This window comes from Physella acuta, unplaced genomic scaffold, assembly GCF_028476545.2.
Source record: "Physella acuta isolate Inbredline_101_S28 unplaced genomic scaffold, ASM2847654v3 ptg000142l, whole genome shotgun sequence".
NCBI classification, from domain to species: Eukaryota; Metazoa; Mollusca; class Gastropoda; family Physidae; genus Physella; species Physella acuta.
Window position 1 is genome coordinate 1,065,212 of NW_026731661.1, and position 17,146 is coordinate 1,082,357.

At 35.0% G+C, this 17,146-nt stretch overlaps 1 protein-coding gene across 1 annotated transcript; it reads left to right on the forward strand.

Moving 5' to 3' along the window:
* Positions 1-6,798: 6,798 nt before the first annotated feature.
* LOC131935301 (60S ribosome subunit biogenesis protein NIP7 homolog) lies at positions 6,799-11,362 on the forward strand. The gene is given in 4 exon segments (XM_059291691.1): positions 6,799-6,926; positions 7,378-7,627; positions 7,629-7,805; positions 11,108-11,362. Coding segments are annotated over 4 exon segments (810 nt in total).
* Positions 11,363-17,146: the final 5,784 nt, after the last annotated feature.

Genomic DNA, 17,146 nt, shown 5'->3' on the forward strand with positions numbered 1-17,146 from the left:
TTGCGAAAAACTGCTCTTATTGTCGTCAGTTGGCACTGAGGAAAAATCCCTACGAACCCTCGCATCTTCACAATCATTGACTGGGGGCCAAGGCTACACTCGCTGCAATTGCACAACCAAGTGCACAACAAATCGCTGCAAGTGTAAAAATAACAAGCTGCTATGTAATTCTAAATGCCATAAAAGTTCAACTTGTTGTAACAAATGATGATATTGATAGATTGAGACTATAGTTCAATAACAAATTTGAATGTTTCTGTCATTTTCTTTAATTAATAATCAATAACGACTTAATTTCATGATCCTTACGGCATAAAAAAAAAAACAAAGTCTGCTCATGATCTTCTAATTCTGACTTTGGCCGGTCGTCCCTAGTCAGATGATCTTCTAATTAAGACTTTGGCCGATCCACCCTTGCCAGTCCGAGGATTGGCCGGCCAAAGGCCGAAATCAAGCAAAGTTTCGGACTTTGACCGACCTATGGGAGGCGATATTGGCCAATGCGCGGATTGGCCGGCCAATCCTAGCATTGGCCGACGTCGGGCTTTGACCGTAACATATATATATATATATATATATATATATATATATATATATATATATATATATATATATATATATTATATATATATATATTTATATATATATGTGTGTGTGTGTGTGTGGCAAGCCTACCAGTTATATTTATCTATTGCTCGCTTTTTATTGCTTATAATTTCCACATTCATTTTTGTCTCCCAAGTTTATTCAACTTCATTTTGTCAAAATATATTGATATATTTCAAAAGTTGTGTTATTTTGTAAAATGCACTTTTAAATAATAATAGAAAAACTATGTTTTTATTTAAATTATTACATATGGAAAAATAGGTACGACAAAGACAATTTGTGACAAATATATACATTGTTTTTAGCTACACATCAGATAACTTTTAATTTAAATAGAAAAATAACCCATTAAACATATCACTGTGTGCTGTTTAAACGGACAGGGACAAATCGGCCCCCTCAAAGCGGCTCCGTTAATATGACCCCGTCAAATCGACCCCCCGACAAAACGACCCACTCAAAATAGCCCCTTCAAAAGGGCCCCGACTTATTGGCTCCCGTCAAATGGGCACACGTCATAATGACTCGCGACATATAGGCTCCCGACAAAGGAGTTTCCGACATTTAGGCTCCCGACAAATGGACACCCGACATACTTTCTCCCTACAGATATGCTCAGAACATATTGGCCCCTGACAAAGCGGCTCCCGACAAATTGGCGCCCGACATAAGGGCTCACGACAAATGGGCTCACGACATATTGGCTACCGACAAATGGGCTCCCGCCATATTGGCTCGCGACAGTTGGGCTCCCAACATATTGGCTTCCGACAAATGAATGGCATGACCACTTTTGGCATAAAAGTAGCCATTTGTTCTACCTCCACTACCACTAAAACCTCTTTTAAATGCCTGAATGAAATTGTTTTTCATGAACCAACATCAAACCACAAACAAAATCATCCAGTCCTTAACATCTAAATTACACCAACTCTAAAGTTTTGATATATTTTTTAAAATTTACAACAGTATAGACCTGTTGCTTAAAAGCGAGCACAGAAGTGTAAATGTATGATACACATGATGTTTACAGAATAACGGCTTTTTGTTTTGATAACGTGCAAGCATACTGCAGGTAGGAATGAACAGCGTGGACCCCTCTCACCACACACTGATTTGGAACAGCCTATAACCGACTCATTTATGGAAGTCATAGAAGCTATTTCTGTTAATATATAAACTATTGTAAAAATAAGTCCTACCGAACAAGAGATGCACACGTTGAATTACTTAAGAGTGTTGGATAAGCTAACTCTAAAGAATATTGATGAAGGGGTCCCACTGGCAGGTGTCATATTCAATGAGACCGCTTTGCCGGGAGACTTAGTCTCTACAGAAACGGTATTGTCAGTGGTCCTTTAGTCGGGAGACTAATTGACAGGAGCCTTTTTGTCGTGAGCCAAAATGACGGTAGCCTATTTGTCGGGAGTCGTAATGACGGGGGCCGTTTTGTGGAGAAACTAAATGGCGGGAGCCTATTTGCCGGGAGTCGTAATGACGGGGGCCGTTTTGTCGAGAAACTAAATGACGGGAGCTTATTTGTCGGGAGCCTAAATGACGGGAGCCTATTTATCGGGAGCCTTATTGACAGGAGCCCTTTTATCGGGAGTCTATATAACGGGAGCCTATTTGTCGGTAGCCTAAATGACGGGTTCCATATATCGCTAGCCCTTTTGACGGGGTCAATTTGACAGGGCTCTTATGTCGGGGCCGATTAGTCGGGATCGTTTTGACGGGGCCGTTTTGTCATTGGCCGTTTTGACGCTGCATGACATATCACATATCATATATAACAAATTAACTATTTAAGCACAATCAAATGTACAACTATTGTTCTACTGGTGTCAGCCACCCTCCTTCACACACTAACACACTCAAACACACGCACACACACACGCGCGTAGGCTGTTGTATAATAATTTGCTTGATCGAATGATATGTAGATTTGTACATTTCCTATGTGGTTTCACCCCAATTCGCTACAGTGGATACTGTATTTGGTGTCACCCCAAACTGTTTGTCGAAATGCGTCTATGACCGTTTCACGTGACCTGTCATCTCCTGTAATTCTATTGGTCTACCTGGCGACACTGTTTCTGCTATCTTCTGTTTGACCTCTTTAACTCAAACTTGCATCATCCAACTGCCCTTTGGCTTTTCTTTTTATGACTGTCCATCAACATCACTGTTTACAAAGAACAAAACCATTACAACATGATTGTCCAAAGCCATCAAACATTATAATCTATTTGTTATGTGCAACTCAGTGTGAAATCCGCACTGGCTATTCAAACTCCAGCTCAGAAATACGCGGGTTCACCTATTTAAATAAACCAAATATTCAAAAACTGAAAAACAACATGTCAAGAGCAAAATAGAATTGGATTTGCCAACCCCCTTAGCGATATATACGAATATTCGAGAAAATTTATGAGAGATCACTTCCGCTTTATTTGTAAAATTTATATCGTTCAAAAGTAGGAAACAGGTCTATATTATAGAAGTGGGCACTACCTTTAGTGTGTATAAGCTCATAAAAATGCGACCAGTGTTTCTTTCCGAGTTATTCCTCCCCAGAAGCGGGAGGGGTTCTTGAAATTTTCAGAGGTGAGGGTGGACCAAATTTTTTGGAAGGGGCGGACAAAGGTAAAAAAATATAGTTTCTATAAAAATTATATTTCGTTGAATGGGACGGTAGACGTGCTTTATAGTGTGTGTGGGGGTAGGGGGGATGCTCGAGGCAGAACCCCCCCCCCCCACCTAAATGCGACTTAATTCGTGTTTGAGATTAGGTTCAAGGTTTAGGGATTTGACTTCGACTGTGTTTAGTATCAATGTGCAGTAACTAAGTGTAGATCAAGCTTAAGTCCGGTTAAAATACATATTATTGATAAAAATTCGTTTTCCATCACATTTTTCGTTTCCGTTTAAGTTTGAAGTTTAGGTGATGATTTTTGTTTTGATTTCGAGTTAAAGAAAAAAGACACCACTACCAACCTAGCGCCCGTTGTATCTCTCCCTCAACAGGCCATTTGTCTCGTGTTAATACTGCTTATTATCAATAGAAAATAAAAGGCTTGAATATAAGGGCTAAATACTGGACTGAACTAATGAAAACTAAATCTAAGTAGATAACATGGACAAATGACACAGGAAATAGATGCTGGATAAGTAGTGAAAAATTAGCCATTAGTGTTGACGTTGCGATTACAGACTACCAATGTATTAAAGTTTAAAATAAATATATTCATTAATAAAAATGAAAAAGGCCTACATTAAAAGTCATTTAGGTTAATTAAATTAACATCGTAAAATTGTAATAATTTTTAGAAAAACTAAAACATTATTTTGCTAGAAAAATATTTTTAATAATTGATATTTTAAAATTAGAATGCAGTATAAATATATTTTATTACTTTTTGTAATATATTGTTCTATAAAAAAAATGTCAACAAAAATTATCCCCATTACAAACCACAGTTAATTTATATTCCAAGGCACGGTGCATTGCTAATCAAAACATTCCATCACATGTCTACTTTGATTCGGTCAACTTCTCACCTCCAACGCTTGTAGCTATTTATATATTTTGTTGTAGGAGAGAACAAGTGTAAAGGAAACTTGTTGCAATCCGATGGAAGCTTCGCTTTATTTTTTAAAATATCTTATTGGTCGTTACCTTAGTTCTATACCTCTAATCAACCAAATTTTTTTGGTCACTATTTTCATTTGTATAGTCAGCTCCTGAAGGTAAAGCTACCTCTGCTAACTTTTCTAACACTTGAAAACAAAATAACAATATCTTGTCATTTCTTTTAGACTTTTAGACGAAAAAAATATATTTATGGATGGACAGACTGGCGGCTTTAACCCCCGACCCCAACCCCCACAAAATTAAAAAAAAACGTCTACATAACCGAATGTCACTGTTTCTTTTCCGACCACTGATTATGCCAGCTTACTACTTTATAACCCCCACCCCTACCTCTAAACGTTTCTATGTATTATATGTATATTTAAGAATGAAAGAGATGAAGATAGCGGAGGTTTGTAAATCTACTACGGTCCTCGTATGTCACGTGATGAAATACAAGTAATTAGACAGTGGTCACCTTCGGGACAAAGCTCAGGCGAACTGAAAAGAATTACATAATCTGAGACTTAAAAAAACAATTTATTTTTTTGTTTGTTTGTCTTTTATTTTATAAACATGTATTTTTAAAGGTTTTAAAATATATCAATTAAGTGTTTAAATATCTCTTTTTTTTAATCCACATATCTAAATTATAAATATCTACATTTAACTTTTTCAAAAGGTTCGTATGTTTTACCTACATACATCTTTTTAAATAAAGTTGGGGCTTAAAGACAAGTTATTGCGGTCACTCTAGCGTCGTATTTTAAGTTATCCTAAATAGGCTTACATTTTAGTATGAATTTAATCTCATATTAAATGTTGCCGTAGGACGTGATTATAAAATTAATATGTAAATATGCAAATCTTATGTAAGAAGAAAAACATAAATAAACGAGCATTTAATAGTATTTTACCATGACACATCATTGTCTAAAGATTCATAAAAAATATAATTTTTAATCGCAATAGTTCACAGTATGAAAAAAAAAAACACACCAAAAAGCAAGTGTAAAAACGTTAAAATAATAATTGTGTATAAACTTTAGAAATATAAACAAAATAACCTTGCATAATAGAATGGTTAGGAAACAATTACAATTACCACGCAGTAGAGAGAAGATACCAATTGATGTACAGGCACCATGGTACTACATGTTACTTTTAATGATATTTTCCAAAAAAAAAATGTTATTAAAATCATATCAGTCACGTCATTGCCGTTTGACATAGTCATTATCATTATTGTTATCATCATCGTCGTCCTAGTCGTTGACGTCATCAAACAACGTGGAGTATTACTATGCTGCATGTGTACCCGGATTGGCTATACCCAGCTGCACACAATGCAGTGTGCTTCACTCGCGTTACACCCACACGTGTGTTGTGTTGTTTTTCTCTCATGATCTGACCCTACCCGCTCTTAACCCCGGTGGGTGTCGACCGTTACTATCACGACTTGCCAGTGTTACTGTTATATCATATATCTTGATCACATCCTCACCTAATATAACACACCATAAAAATATTAAAATACAAACACATCATTTCTTGTCTCCAGTGATAAACCTAACAGAAATAAAAAGGTAAAAGAAATCCTAAGCCGCTGATATTATCCTCACTCCCATTTATAACATAGGAAAAAAAAAACAACAAAAAAAACAACAAGTTAATAAAAAGTCTAGTGACAATTTTAGCGCAATTTCCTTATGTTATCTAAAAATAGCTCTGTCGTAGCGTAAATCAAGAGCAGGGTTAGTAAAACCATTGGTTAGTTATTAAAACGTTTTTTATTAATTTTTTTTTCAGTATTTTACATGTTTTATTTACAATAGAGTTACATGACTAAAACCCTTTGCGCGCCTAGCTACCGAACGTGATGTCGCAGCCATTGAACGTGATGGCGCAGCTATTGAACGTGATGACGCGTGTGGTGTGGTTGGATAAAAATGCCTACTAATTCTGTCCAAATTTTAATTAATTCAAAAACATGTGTGTGGCCGAACGAAAGGATATTTTTAAAAACTTTCTTCGGCAATATTGTTCTAAATTATGGCAGGAATTTATTGGTACATGTTTCAAGTCGCTAAGTGGTCTGGTTGCCGAGATATGGGCCAAAAACTGCATTTTTTTTTGAGGTTTTTTGGCTTTTCCGGGAAATCCATGAAAAAAACCCGGATATTTACTTGAACTACGTGTATTAGATAAACATGTTCGCGATTTTGTGTAAGGGAGACAACTTATATACAATACTTCTATATAAACAAATATATTATATAAATACATTTATATTACTTAATTTGTGAATCCTAATTATTTAGACATATTTTTAAATTAAAATTACATTTTAATAATACAAAACGATTTAGCAGAAAAATGTATATAAAATTATAAGTAAACAAACATTGTTAAACTTTAATTTTTTTTTTAAACCATGAATACATTTTAAGTTTTTGTACTTTACAAATCATTACTGCTAACTAGAAAATCTCTATTTTTAAATTATCGGCACTTAAGAGTTAGCATACGCTTGAATATTTACATCTTACACTACCATGCGGCCACTAACGCAAGATGAAACAGCTACTTTCTTTGAAAAGATTTCCAAAGATTTAGGTGAAAATATCAAGCTAACGATTGACAGAGAAGATGTCACATATTGTTTCAGGTTACACAAGGATAGGTTTTATTACATGAGTGAAGAAATGTTGAAAATATGAAGTTCATCTTGTTTCAGGTTACACAAGGATAGGTTTTAATACACGAGTGAAGAAATGTTGAAAATAGGAAGTTCATCTTGTTTCAGGTTACACAAGGATAGGATTTATTACATGAGTGAAGAAATGTTGAAAATAGGAAGTTCAGCTTGTTGCAGGTTACACCAGAGGCGTAGCAAGGGGGGGGCGGGGGGGGACATACGTCCCCGGGCGCCGACCTTAGGGGGGGGGGGCGCAAAATTGAAAGTTCGAGGGGGGTGCAAATCGAAAGTTTGAGGGGGGGGGGGGGTGCAAATGAAAAGTTCGAGGGGGGGGGGGGTGCAAATCGAAAATTTGCTCCCGAGGGGGGCGCCAAATTGAAAGTATGTCCCCGGGCGCCGGGAAGGGTCGCTACGCCTCTGGGTTACACAAGGATAGGAATTATTACATGAGTGAAGAAATGTTGAAAATAGGAAGTTCAGCAGCTGGGACCAACCTCATTTCTCTAGGATCTTGTTTTTGTCAATTTACCAAATCTGGAAAATTCCACCTTCACATAACAGCTCTTGATTATCTTGCACCGTATGCTAAGCACAAAGTGTGGCTTAAACCCAATGCTGAACAACAGTTTTTATATGGACATCACATAATGAAATCAGGGCTTGGGCGTATCACTGATGGTACCAGAACAGTACCAGTGAGTCGTCATATACAACATGGAGGATCCGCCTTTGTGTTTTGATGTTGCTGCTAAGTCCACTTCGGCGTGTAGAAATTGTGATCCTATGACCAGTGTTGTGTTTCACCAAGCAGACTTAGGACAGTACATCAGAGAGGAAGAGACCTTGACACAAATGTATTTACTGGTATTCTCTGTATATATATATATATATATATATATATATATATATATATATATATATATATATATATATATAGGGGACTTGGTAATAAAAATTTGATGAATTAGTAGTACAAAAATAAAATTAATGAAGAATAAATGAAACATATTTTAAACAAAATGGCTCTAGCGTTGCAGAAGTTACTTATGCCTTCATCAACTGTTTCTTTGTTAACAAACTGCAATACGCATAGTTTATTGCGCTATTTTGGATTAACTTCCAACAAACGGGTTAAAACAATTGAATTTGTCCCCGGGAAGGGTCGCTACGCCTCGGGGGGGGGGGGGGGGGGGGCACCATTAAGTGCCGCACCGGGTGACACCCGACCTCGCTACGCCACTGGATCTAGCTAACTTAAACTATGCTTCAGGAGCTGCCTATACATCAATACTTGCAAGTTTACAACTAACCAGTGCTTTATTTAGCTGTAAAAATATATCAGCAACAATCAGAAGAGATGGAGAAAATGTTATATCTAACCCAGACCATAGCTGTTTTTGTAACGAAAAACAAAAAAAATCATAAAAATTAAAGGAAAAACAAAATAAATAAATAAAAAAATAAAAATAAATGATAATAGTGATCAAAAATGCATAAAAATGAACACTTTTAAATCCACCCAAAACATTTTAAATCAAACATTAAATAAAAAAAGAACGGCGGACAATAAAACAAACAATAGCACATTATACGTCTAAACAACTTCATATCACATGAATAGGAAAATAAAACAAAGCAAACATGAATAATACTGTTGCAATTATTTGACGTAATTATTCCATATACACTCTACAATCTTATTAAATAAAATGAAATTGTTCAGACTCATATATCTGTGATGCTCTCACAAATTAAAAGAAAGACATATTAGAATTAATATTGTTTCGGAGTGATAAATGATCGGGACTTAATTTACATTTTATAAGGGAAACAACTTACCAATTATTTTGTTGAATAACGTGTACCTAAACAGTTCAAATATTGTATACATCTATTACATTATTATATTAATTTTCTAATACAAACTTTTACGATCGTATGTATTATTAAAGAAATAAGTTTCATTATAAAAATGTAATTGAATACCTTCTGCATTCAAAAACTTAAGAACCATTTAAAGATGGTATATAATTTGTCATATAGTAAATGCCTAATCTTCAATTTTCGATCGGACATACTTTCTTTTTCCGTTAAAATTATTTTATTTAAAATTTTTGGAAATCAATAAATAAAGTATCTATATATATATATATATATATATATATATATATATATATATATATATATATATATATATATATATATATAATTCTCTTCTGGGAGACGCTAAAAAACAAGCTGTAAGCGCGCTCCCTACCACCCCACCCCTACATGGTCTGGTGAGCTGTGTTTCACGCTAAATGTTTACAATCATAGAGCGGGTTTAGTGACGGCTATTAGGGGCAGATAATTTAGTTTGAAACTATTTCAAACTTAGGGGAGGTAACTAAGAGGAGGCTGCTTTCACGGGGGGGGGTAGGGTAGGGGTTGGGGGAAAGGAGGGTGGGGGTAGTATCGTTCTTAACGACCTACTGATAGTGTTTTAAAGCAAATATTTTCAATGGCAGCATTGGTACTGTCGAATTCACAAATTATGAATTACTGAAAAGTAGAAAATAAAACAACTAAATAGCGGCGTATGATATGCCGCGGGTCGGCTCGTTTATTTTAATTTAGACAGTCTCAAGCCAAACATCACTCGATCAGCCCTCAACAGTTTTCTGTTTCCCAGGTTTTAAAAGTGCACAATCTGAATGGTAAAAAGAGAAACACACCTCACCCCACCCCCCCACAGACACCCCCCCCCACTCAACCGGACTGGCGGATATTTCAAGGTAGCATGCCCTCTTAGCCATCCATCTTTCATTTATTTATTTAATGTAGTCATATTTTAATTACTTTAATGGTTAATTAACTATCTAATTCGAGAAAAAAAAACAGAGCAACAGAGAAAAATAGAACAACATGTCAATCATACCAAACATAAGAAAATTACAAACATATTCTCTAGCTGTAAAATGTGCAAGTTGATCATTTCTGCTACATAAAGATAAACTGGGTACAACTTTATAAACACAAGTCGGCACTGACAATATCAATACGGTTTGTTATTATTTATGTTCGCATTCAACTTTAACGGTTAGCCGTTCATAACGGTCGGCGGGGTAAAAAAAGAAGCCGTTCATGTAGTGCAAAATAATATCGCATTTAAAAACAAATACACATTTTGTCGCACGATTTTTATATACAAGTTCTTGCTTTATTGGTCTATCCCCACCTACTTCAAAACTAAATTAATCATTACGCGCTTTTAAAAAGCATGATACAAAGATTTTGACAATAATCAAATATACATAGAAATTAGCGTGTATGAGATAACGCATTATTTTTAAGAAAGAAAGCTAAGTATAACTTATTAAAAAAAATACTTCTAAGCAGTGGCGTAGCGAGGTCGGGTGTCACCCGGTGCTGCACTTATTGGCGTCACCCCCAGAGGCGTAGCGACCATTGCCGGGGACAAACTTTCAAACTTTCGATTTGCACACCCCCCCCCCCCTTTCAAACTTTCGTTCCCCCCCCCCCCCCCCCTCAAATTTTTCTCTATATATTTTGCTATTTTTTGCCTTGGTGTCACCCCCCTAAATGGTGTCACCCTGTGCGGTCCGCACCGCGCCCCCCCCCCTCGCTACGCCTCTGCTTCTAAGATATATAGCTGCTAAGAAAGGGTAAAATATTGAAATTGCTCAAATTGATTTACAAAAAACTTGTGTAGGTCTACGAAATTACATTCATAATTCATTGGTATAATAACACCCATGAATGATAGCTCACTCATAAAGTAAAAAAAAAAACATTTTATTCCTATTCCAAATTTGACAAAATATAGGGCCCCCATTCCTAAACCTAGTTTTATGATTTGACAAAGATGGTAGAATACAAATTCATTGACAAAGTTTTGTTTACTTACCCACGCTTTTCTTTATAGTTATTTAAATAGTAGTCTATAATTTATTTTCTACTTGTTAGTGCATTAGTGCATACAATTGTAAATTAAACGGTAACATTTTTTACCATATCCTGATTTCACGGTAAAATACTGATTAAAAACGGTAAAAAAGTGTTACCTTTTTTTTTAAATCACGGTATGGTACCATATTTTTATGGTAATTTACTGGCAACTGAGCTGCCAGTAATTAACCGTGATTTCACGGTGAAAATTTTAACAGTGTAGCACGGCACGAAGAGATCAGCGTCTGAAGAGGAAAAGAGAAGATGGTGTTGGTGACAAGGAAGAGAGGAGTACATCAAGAGACACAGGAAGTAAACAAATGGGTTCCATACAAATGGCGGATGGTGAAGAATCGCCTTCAATATTTAATAATAATACACCACTATCCCAACCATCTTACAGCGACCTAGTCAAAAGAGGAATAGATCAAGCTAAACAATCGAAGGTTACAGTAGAACATTTTTTCACATAAAGACTTTAGATTTATTATATATCTATTTATATATACATTCATTTTTTTATTTCAGGGTGAGATAAAAATCATAATGTTAACGCAGAAAACTAAACTATATTTTCTCTACATATCCAACATCCATATATCTAGATCTCATTGTCATTAACAGTCTCTCATATAGTGATTTCAGACAAGGTTGCCTGTTTTGGATTGGTTTTTAATCATATTTAAGATGACTAAAATCATTTTAAAGAAAGAAAAAATGTGAGTGTTTACAAACACAATAATTTTGATTACAATTATAATTGAACTGAGTCTTCAGTATACTAATGAAATGAACACGCCAACCACATTATTTACTTAAATACATCACCATGATACATAAACTTCAGAACATTACAACAAGGCACGATTTTACTACTCCAGTTCGATCGTGCTATAGACATGTTTTTTAAATTTATTATTTCAGTTTTGAATTATTTTTGTTACATAGATAAACCCTCGTTTTTCTGGACTAGTGTTTGAATAGCAATGGCAGATTTAACACTGATTTGCATTAACATGTATTATAATGTTTTGATTGCTTTGGAAAATCTTATTGTAATGGTTTTGTTCTTTCTACACAGTGATGTTGATGCACAGTCATCATCATTCCCGTTAATACAAGTAATAATAAAAAAGCCAATGGAAAGCCTGAATTACTTAGGCATATTATCAGACGACTAATCTTTTAAATCCAAAATTAAATAAGTGAATGATGGCGGACAGAAAAACAAACGATATAACATTAACCCTAAACTATTCCTTACTAAATGAATAGGAAAATAAAACAAAACAAACATGAATAATGCTGTTGCAATTGTTTGCTGTAATTATGCTATACACATTTAACAAAAAAAATTAAAATTGATTAGACACATTGTTATGGTTCTGTGCTAAGCTAACCGATTATGGTAAGACGTAAATGTAAATAATATGGCTGCGTTGTGATAAATGAAGGAGACTTAATTATATTCATATTTTATAAGGGAAACAACTTACTCATTCTTTTTTTAGCGCAATTTCCATTCTGGAGAATTGCATTTATTAACCCGTCATTTCTGGATGTATGAATGTATGAATGAATGGATGGATGGATGGATGTATGTGTGTCCGCAGCTTTAAGTCGTATTTCCTCCTCAACGAAGCAATATCGATGACTAGTTCCAAAAGCAATTATGTTAAGCAAGTTACAAGGATGAACATAGGCCATAAAAATTCCGGGTTTCTTTCATGAATTTCCCGGAAAAGCCAAAAAACCTCGGAAAAAAGCAGTTTTTGGCCCATATCTCGGCAACCAGACCACTTAGCGACTTGAAACATGTACCAATCGATTCCTGCCATAATTTAGAACAATATTGCCGAAGAAAATTTTCAAAAATATCCTTTCGTTCGGTCACAAAATTTTTTTTGAATTAATTAAAATTTGGACCGAATTAGTAAGCATATTTATCCAACCACACCACACGCGTCATCACGTTCAATAGCTGCGCCATCACGTTCAATGGCTGCGTCATCACATTCAGTAGGCGCGCAATGGTTTTTAGTCATGTAACTATTGTAAATAAAAATTGTAAAATACAGAAAAAAAATTAATAAAAAACGTTTTAATAACTAACCAATGGTTTTACTAACCCTGCTCTTGATTTACGCTACGACAGAGCTATTTTTAGATAACATAAGGAATTTGCGCTTAAATGTCACTAGACTTTTTAATTAACTTGTTTTGATTAACGTGTATCTTAGCAGTACAAAAATAGTATACATCTAAAATCTATAAAACTATTATATTAATTTTCGAATAATAATTATTACTTTCATATATACCATTGAAAAGATTAGTTACGCTAAAAAAGTAATAAAATACTTTAAAAAAACTTTTTAAAAAACCACTTTTTTCTTGTGGACTAAAAAGTAGAAAATAAATTTTTCTTTTGTGCTTCCTCGAGCTGTGCAGATTCTTGTGATGACTGACAAAAAAGTGGGTACGTTCACCATCAAATTTCCCGACCCATCTGCCCGACCCACGTTTTTTGTCAGTCATCACAAGAATCTGCACAGCTCGAGAAAGCACACAAGAAAAATTTATTTTCTACTTTTTAGTCCACAAGAAAAACGTGGTTTTTTAAAACGTTTTTTTTAAGTATTTTATTTTCTCCTTTTTAGTCCGTTGCTACACATGAAAAACGTGGTTTTTTAAAAAGTTTTTTATATAGTTTATTTTCTACTTTATCTAATGACTTGATTAAGTATGACTTGACTAAGTGTTTATAAATACACGGACTAAAAATCTTGAGCGACCAGGATTCGAACCTGGGTTGTCGCGGCCACAACGCGAAGTACTAACCACTATACGATCACGGCCAGCGCGCTCACATCGATTGGGGCCGAAGTAACTGTGTCAATAGGCCTCCAGTCTGGTCGGTATCTTTAGAAATCATGTCCTCAATTTTATGGTCCTTGGGGCGTAATTAAATTAAGCTAATTACGGTCTCTAATTGCTAGTTTTTATGATTGCATCTGAAATTGTTAGGCGAAAGTAGCCTGCATGCCAAATTTCAGATCTCTAGAGCAATAAGAAGTGGGCTAATTTTCGATGTCAATTTTAACAACAAACATCCAAACAAACAAACAAACGCGAAGCTGAGTTATGAAAAACGTGTTAAAATTAAATTTGCTTTTGTATTTAAAAACGTAAGAACCATTTAAAGTTTGCATATACTTTGTTACTTACCTGCTATATATATATATATATATATATATATATATATATATATATATATATATATATATATATATATATATGGCCTATATACATATATTTTTTTTCGGGGAGTAGGTGACACCCGACCTAGCGACGCCACTGTGCACGTTCATATAGTGCAAAAGCGTATTAGAACTGAAAACAAAGTGAGATACATACACAACTTTTGGCACTATATATATAAACGTATTCTATCATCGTCTACCTACTTAAACACTATTAATTATTACGTGATTCAACACGATTAAGTATGCATAAATATTCTACTCACTTCAACATATTAAGTTTATGTATGTGCCAGATAGTAATGGAAATTTTCGGATATAACGAAATCTAATAGAGGATTATAAACAACTCTGTGCTAAAAAAAAAATGCACCTAGTTACCTCCCGTAAGTTAGGGGAACCAATTCTTACACCAATTATTTAAGTCAACAAATGGCGGTCACCAAGAGGTTGAAGTAAAATAATAAACATGTTAAGTTGTTATATACAAATTTGAATGCATTTTTTTTTTATTACTATGATGAAATGTATTCTAAATGTTAAATAATCATACATATAACGCCAGAGCTTTACACTAAAAATGTGCTTATTAGTAGTTGTACCAATTTCATGAAGTGTTTTCCTTGCAGCAGTAATGCAAGCATATTTTTGTTTTCTTTAAACATAACTAAATGCAACTGTAATCAATAATAATTTGTTTTTGCTAAAAAAAATCCACGAACCTGTGGTTGCTGTTTTATGGTTTTAAAAATGTTTGAAGTTGATAGGTACATGTCTAAAGATAACTAGGTACACTAATGTACGCTTCGTACATAATAATATAATATGCTTACATATAAATACGCCGATAATCAACGAATGTTTTCGTGTGTTTGCAAATGAGTACACTGTAATTGTTGTTAGAGTCTTACACTTTCAGTTATTGTTATATAATAACAAACGTTGCTTGTACGTAATTATATAGTAAAACAGTTTGGAAGAAAAATGATTCGCAAATTAATTAGGTAAGTATCATTAAATAGCTCATATGCACACTGTTGCAGAGGCGTAGCGATGGGGGGGGGGGGGGACATATGTCCCCGGGCGCCGACCTCGGGGGCGCCAAAATAGGTTGGAAAAAGTAATCTAAAGTTTGAGGGGGGTACAAATCGAAAGTTTGAGGGGGGGGGGGTGCAAATCGAAAGTTTGAGAGGGGGTGCAAATCGAAAATTTGTCCCCGGGCGCCGGGAAGGGTCTCTACGACTCTGCTCTGTTGTACCCGCTAATCGGGTTACTCGTATCTCAAATTTTGCTTGTATGCTCGATGGCTCGTATCACAACACTCTCTTATATTGGGGCACTTAGGTACCCATGTATGTAAAAAAAAAGTCTACACGTTAATAAACAATTCTACGTCAAGTGTGTTCAATGACATTATACTAGGTCAGGGGTTCCCATGGCGCCCGCTGAACGATTCGTATGTGCCCGCCTCTCACTATTCGAAAGAGACAGAATTTATTTCGTAAACATTATTTTAAAATATGATTTATTTTTATTCATTTGTTACAGTTTTAATTTTTTTTTTTTGACTGCCTAGGTTTATTAAATATGTTCGATACTTGTCCCAACTTGTCTAGCGGCGAGCCAAACTGCACTATTTACACTAGCCTGGAACGGCTAGTGCCATTTGCACATCACACCCTGTACACGCAGAAAACCCGAAGTGAACGAATGGAACGAACGCCACGAACTGATCCGATAAACGCCGAAGGCGCCAAATCACATAACTCTGATTGCTTCGGCGATCATCCGCTCACTTCGGGTTTTCCGCGTGTACATGGTGTGATGTGCAAAAATCATTCCCCGCCTGGAACCGCGTTTTTGTCATTGTGATTGCTGCCCTGTTCGGGTAGCGACAGGTAGACGAAACACGAATTAGGAGTTTTCTATATAAAACAAAATTCACAGGCTAAAAACGAGCTGCGTAATTTATTGTATTCATAAGCGATGATTGTTTTGTTTATTATGTATTAATACATTATGACTATAAGAAAATAAGAAAATAAATTATGGGAAAATGACAAGTTATGGAAGGAGTTTTTCGATTTAAAATAGGTGGTGCCCGCCAACCTACCGATATTTTAGAATGTGCTCTAGAGTAAAACAAAAAAGGTTGGGAACCCCTGTACTAGGTGAACATGTAGAATATTAAACTATTGAAATCACTCAGAGTAAAATATGTAACACGTACGTTGTATATAAACAATATTTTCGATATAACCTTGGGTTTTATTATAAAGTAGTTATTCATACCCTAAGTAGGAATAGATTTTAAAGAAGGCATTTTGGAAAGTTTGTTTGCATTCTAATGATTGGAATTAATTAGAAACATAGAGTATTTGATCTATAGCCTTAGCAAATAGTTTGTTAGACCTAAATTAGCTAAAAACTAATTCTAAACAATGTGTCTCAATTCGAACTATAAATACAACCTTCATTGAAAAGTTCAATTTTTAACTGGATATTACAGTCAGTTGTTATAAAACAACGATACAAATTTGCTATCACTGATCCACTTTATCCATAAAAGAAATGCAATGGTTGTAAACTGTATAATCGTGAAGATCCCAGAGTCGATATATAGAATGATTAAATCACGTTAAGGCAGTTGATGGAACCTCCATAGTTTTATCACAGAGTTTATCTAATGAATAATATTGAGAAAGATTACTACGAGTTGATGTATGCTTTGATGGTCCATCTAGAGTACCAGTCGACAGTATTGGGTCATACACGTGAAGAGGAACAGATAGTAGATTTAATACTGGAGATTAGTCATGATACCCAGTAGGTCTAAAAGAAAATACACGATATTGCTAGTATGTTTTCTAGTGTCAGAAAAGTTAGCATATTTCAATATATAAAGAGATGTTTATACTATAATCAATTAAAGTATAAGACTAAAAAGTGCGACATTGGCTGTAAAAATATATCAGCTTCACACAGAAGCGATGG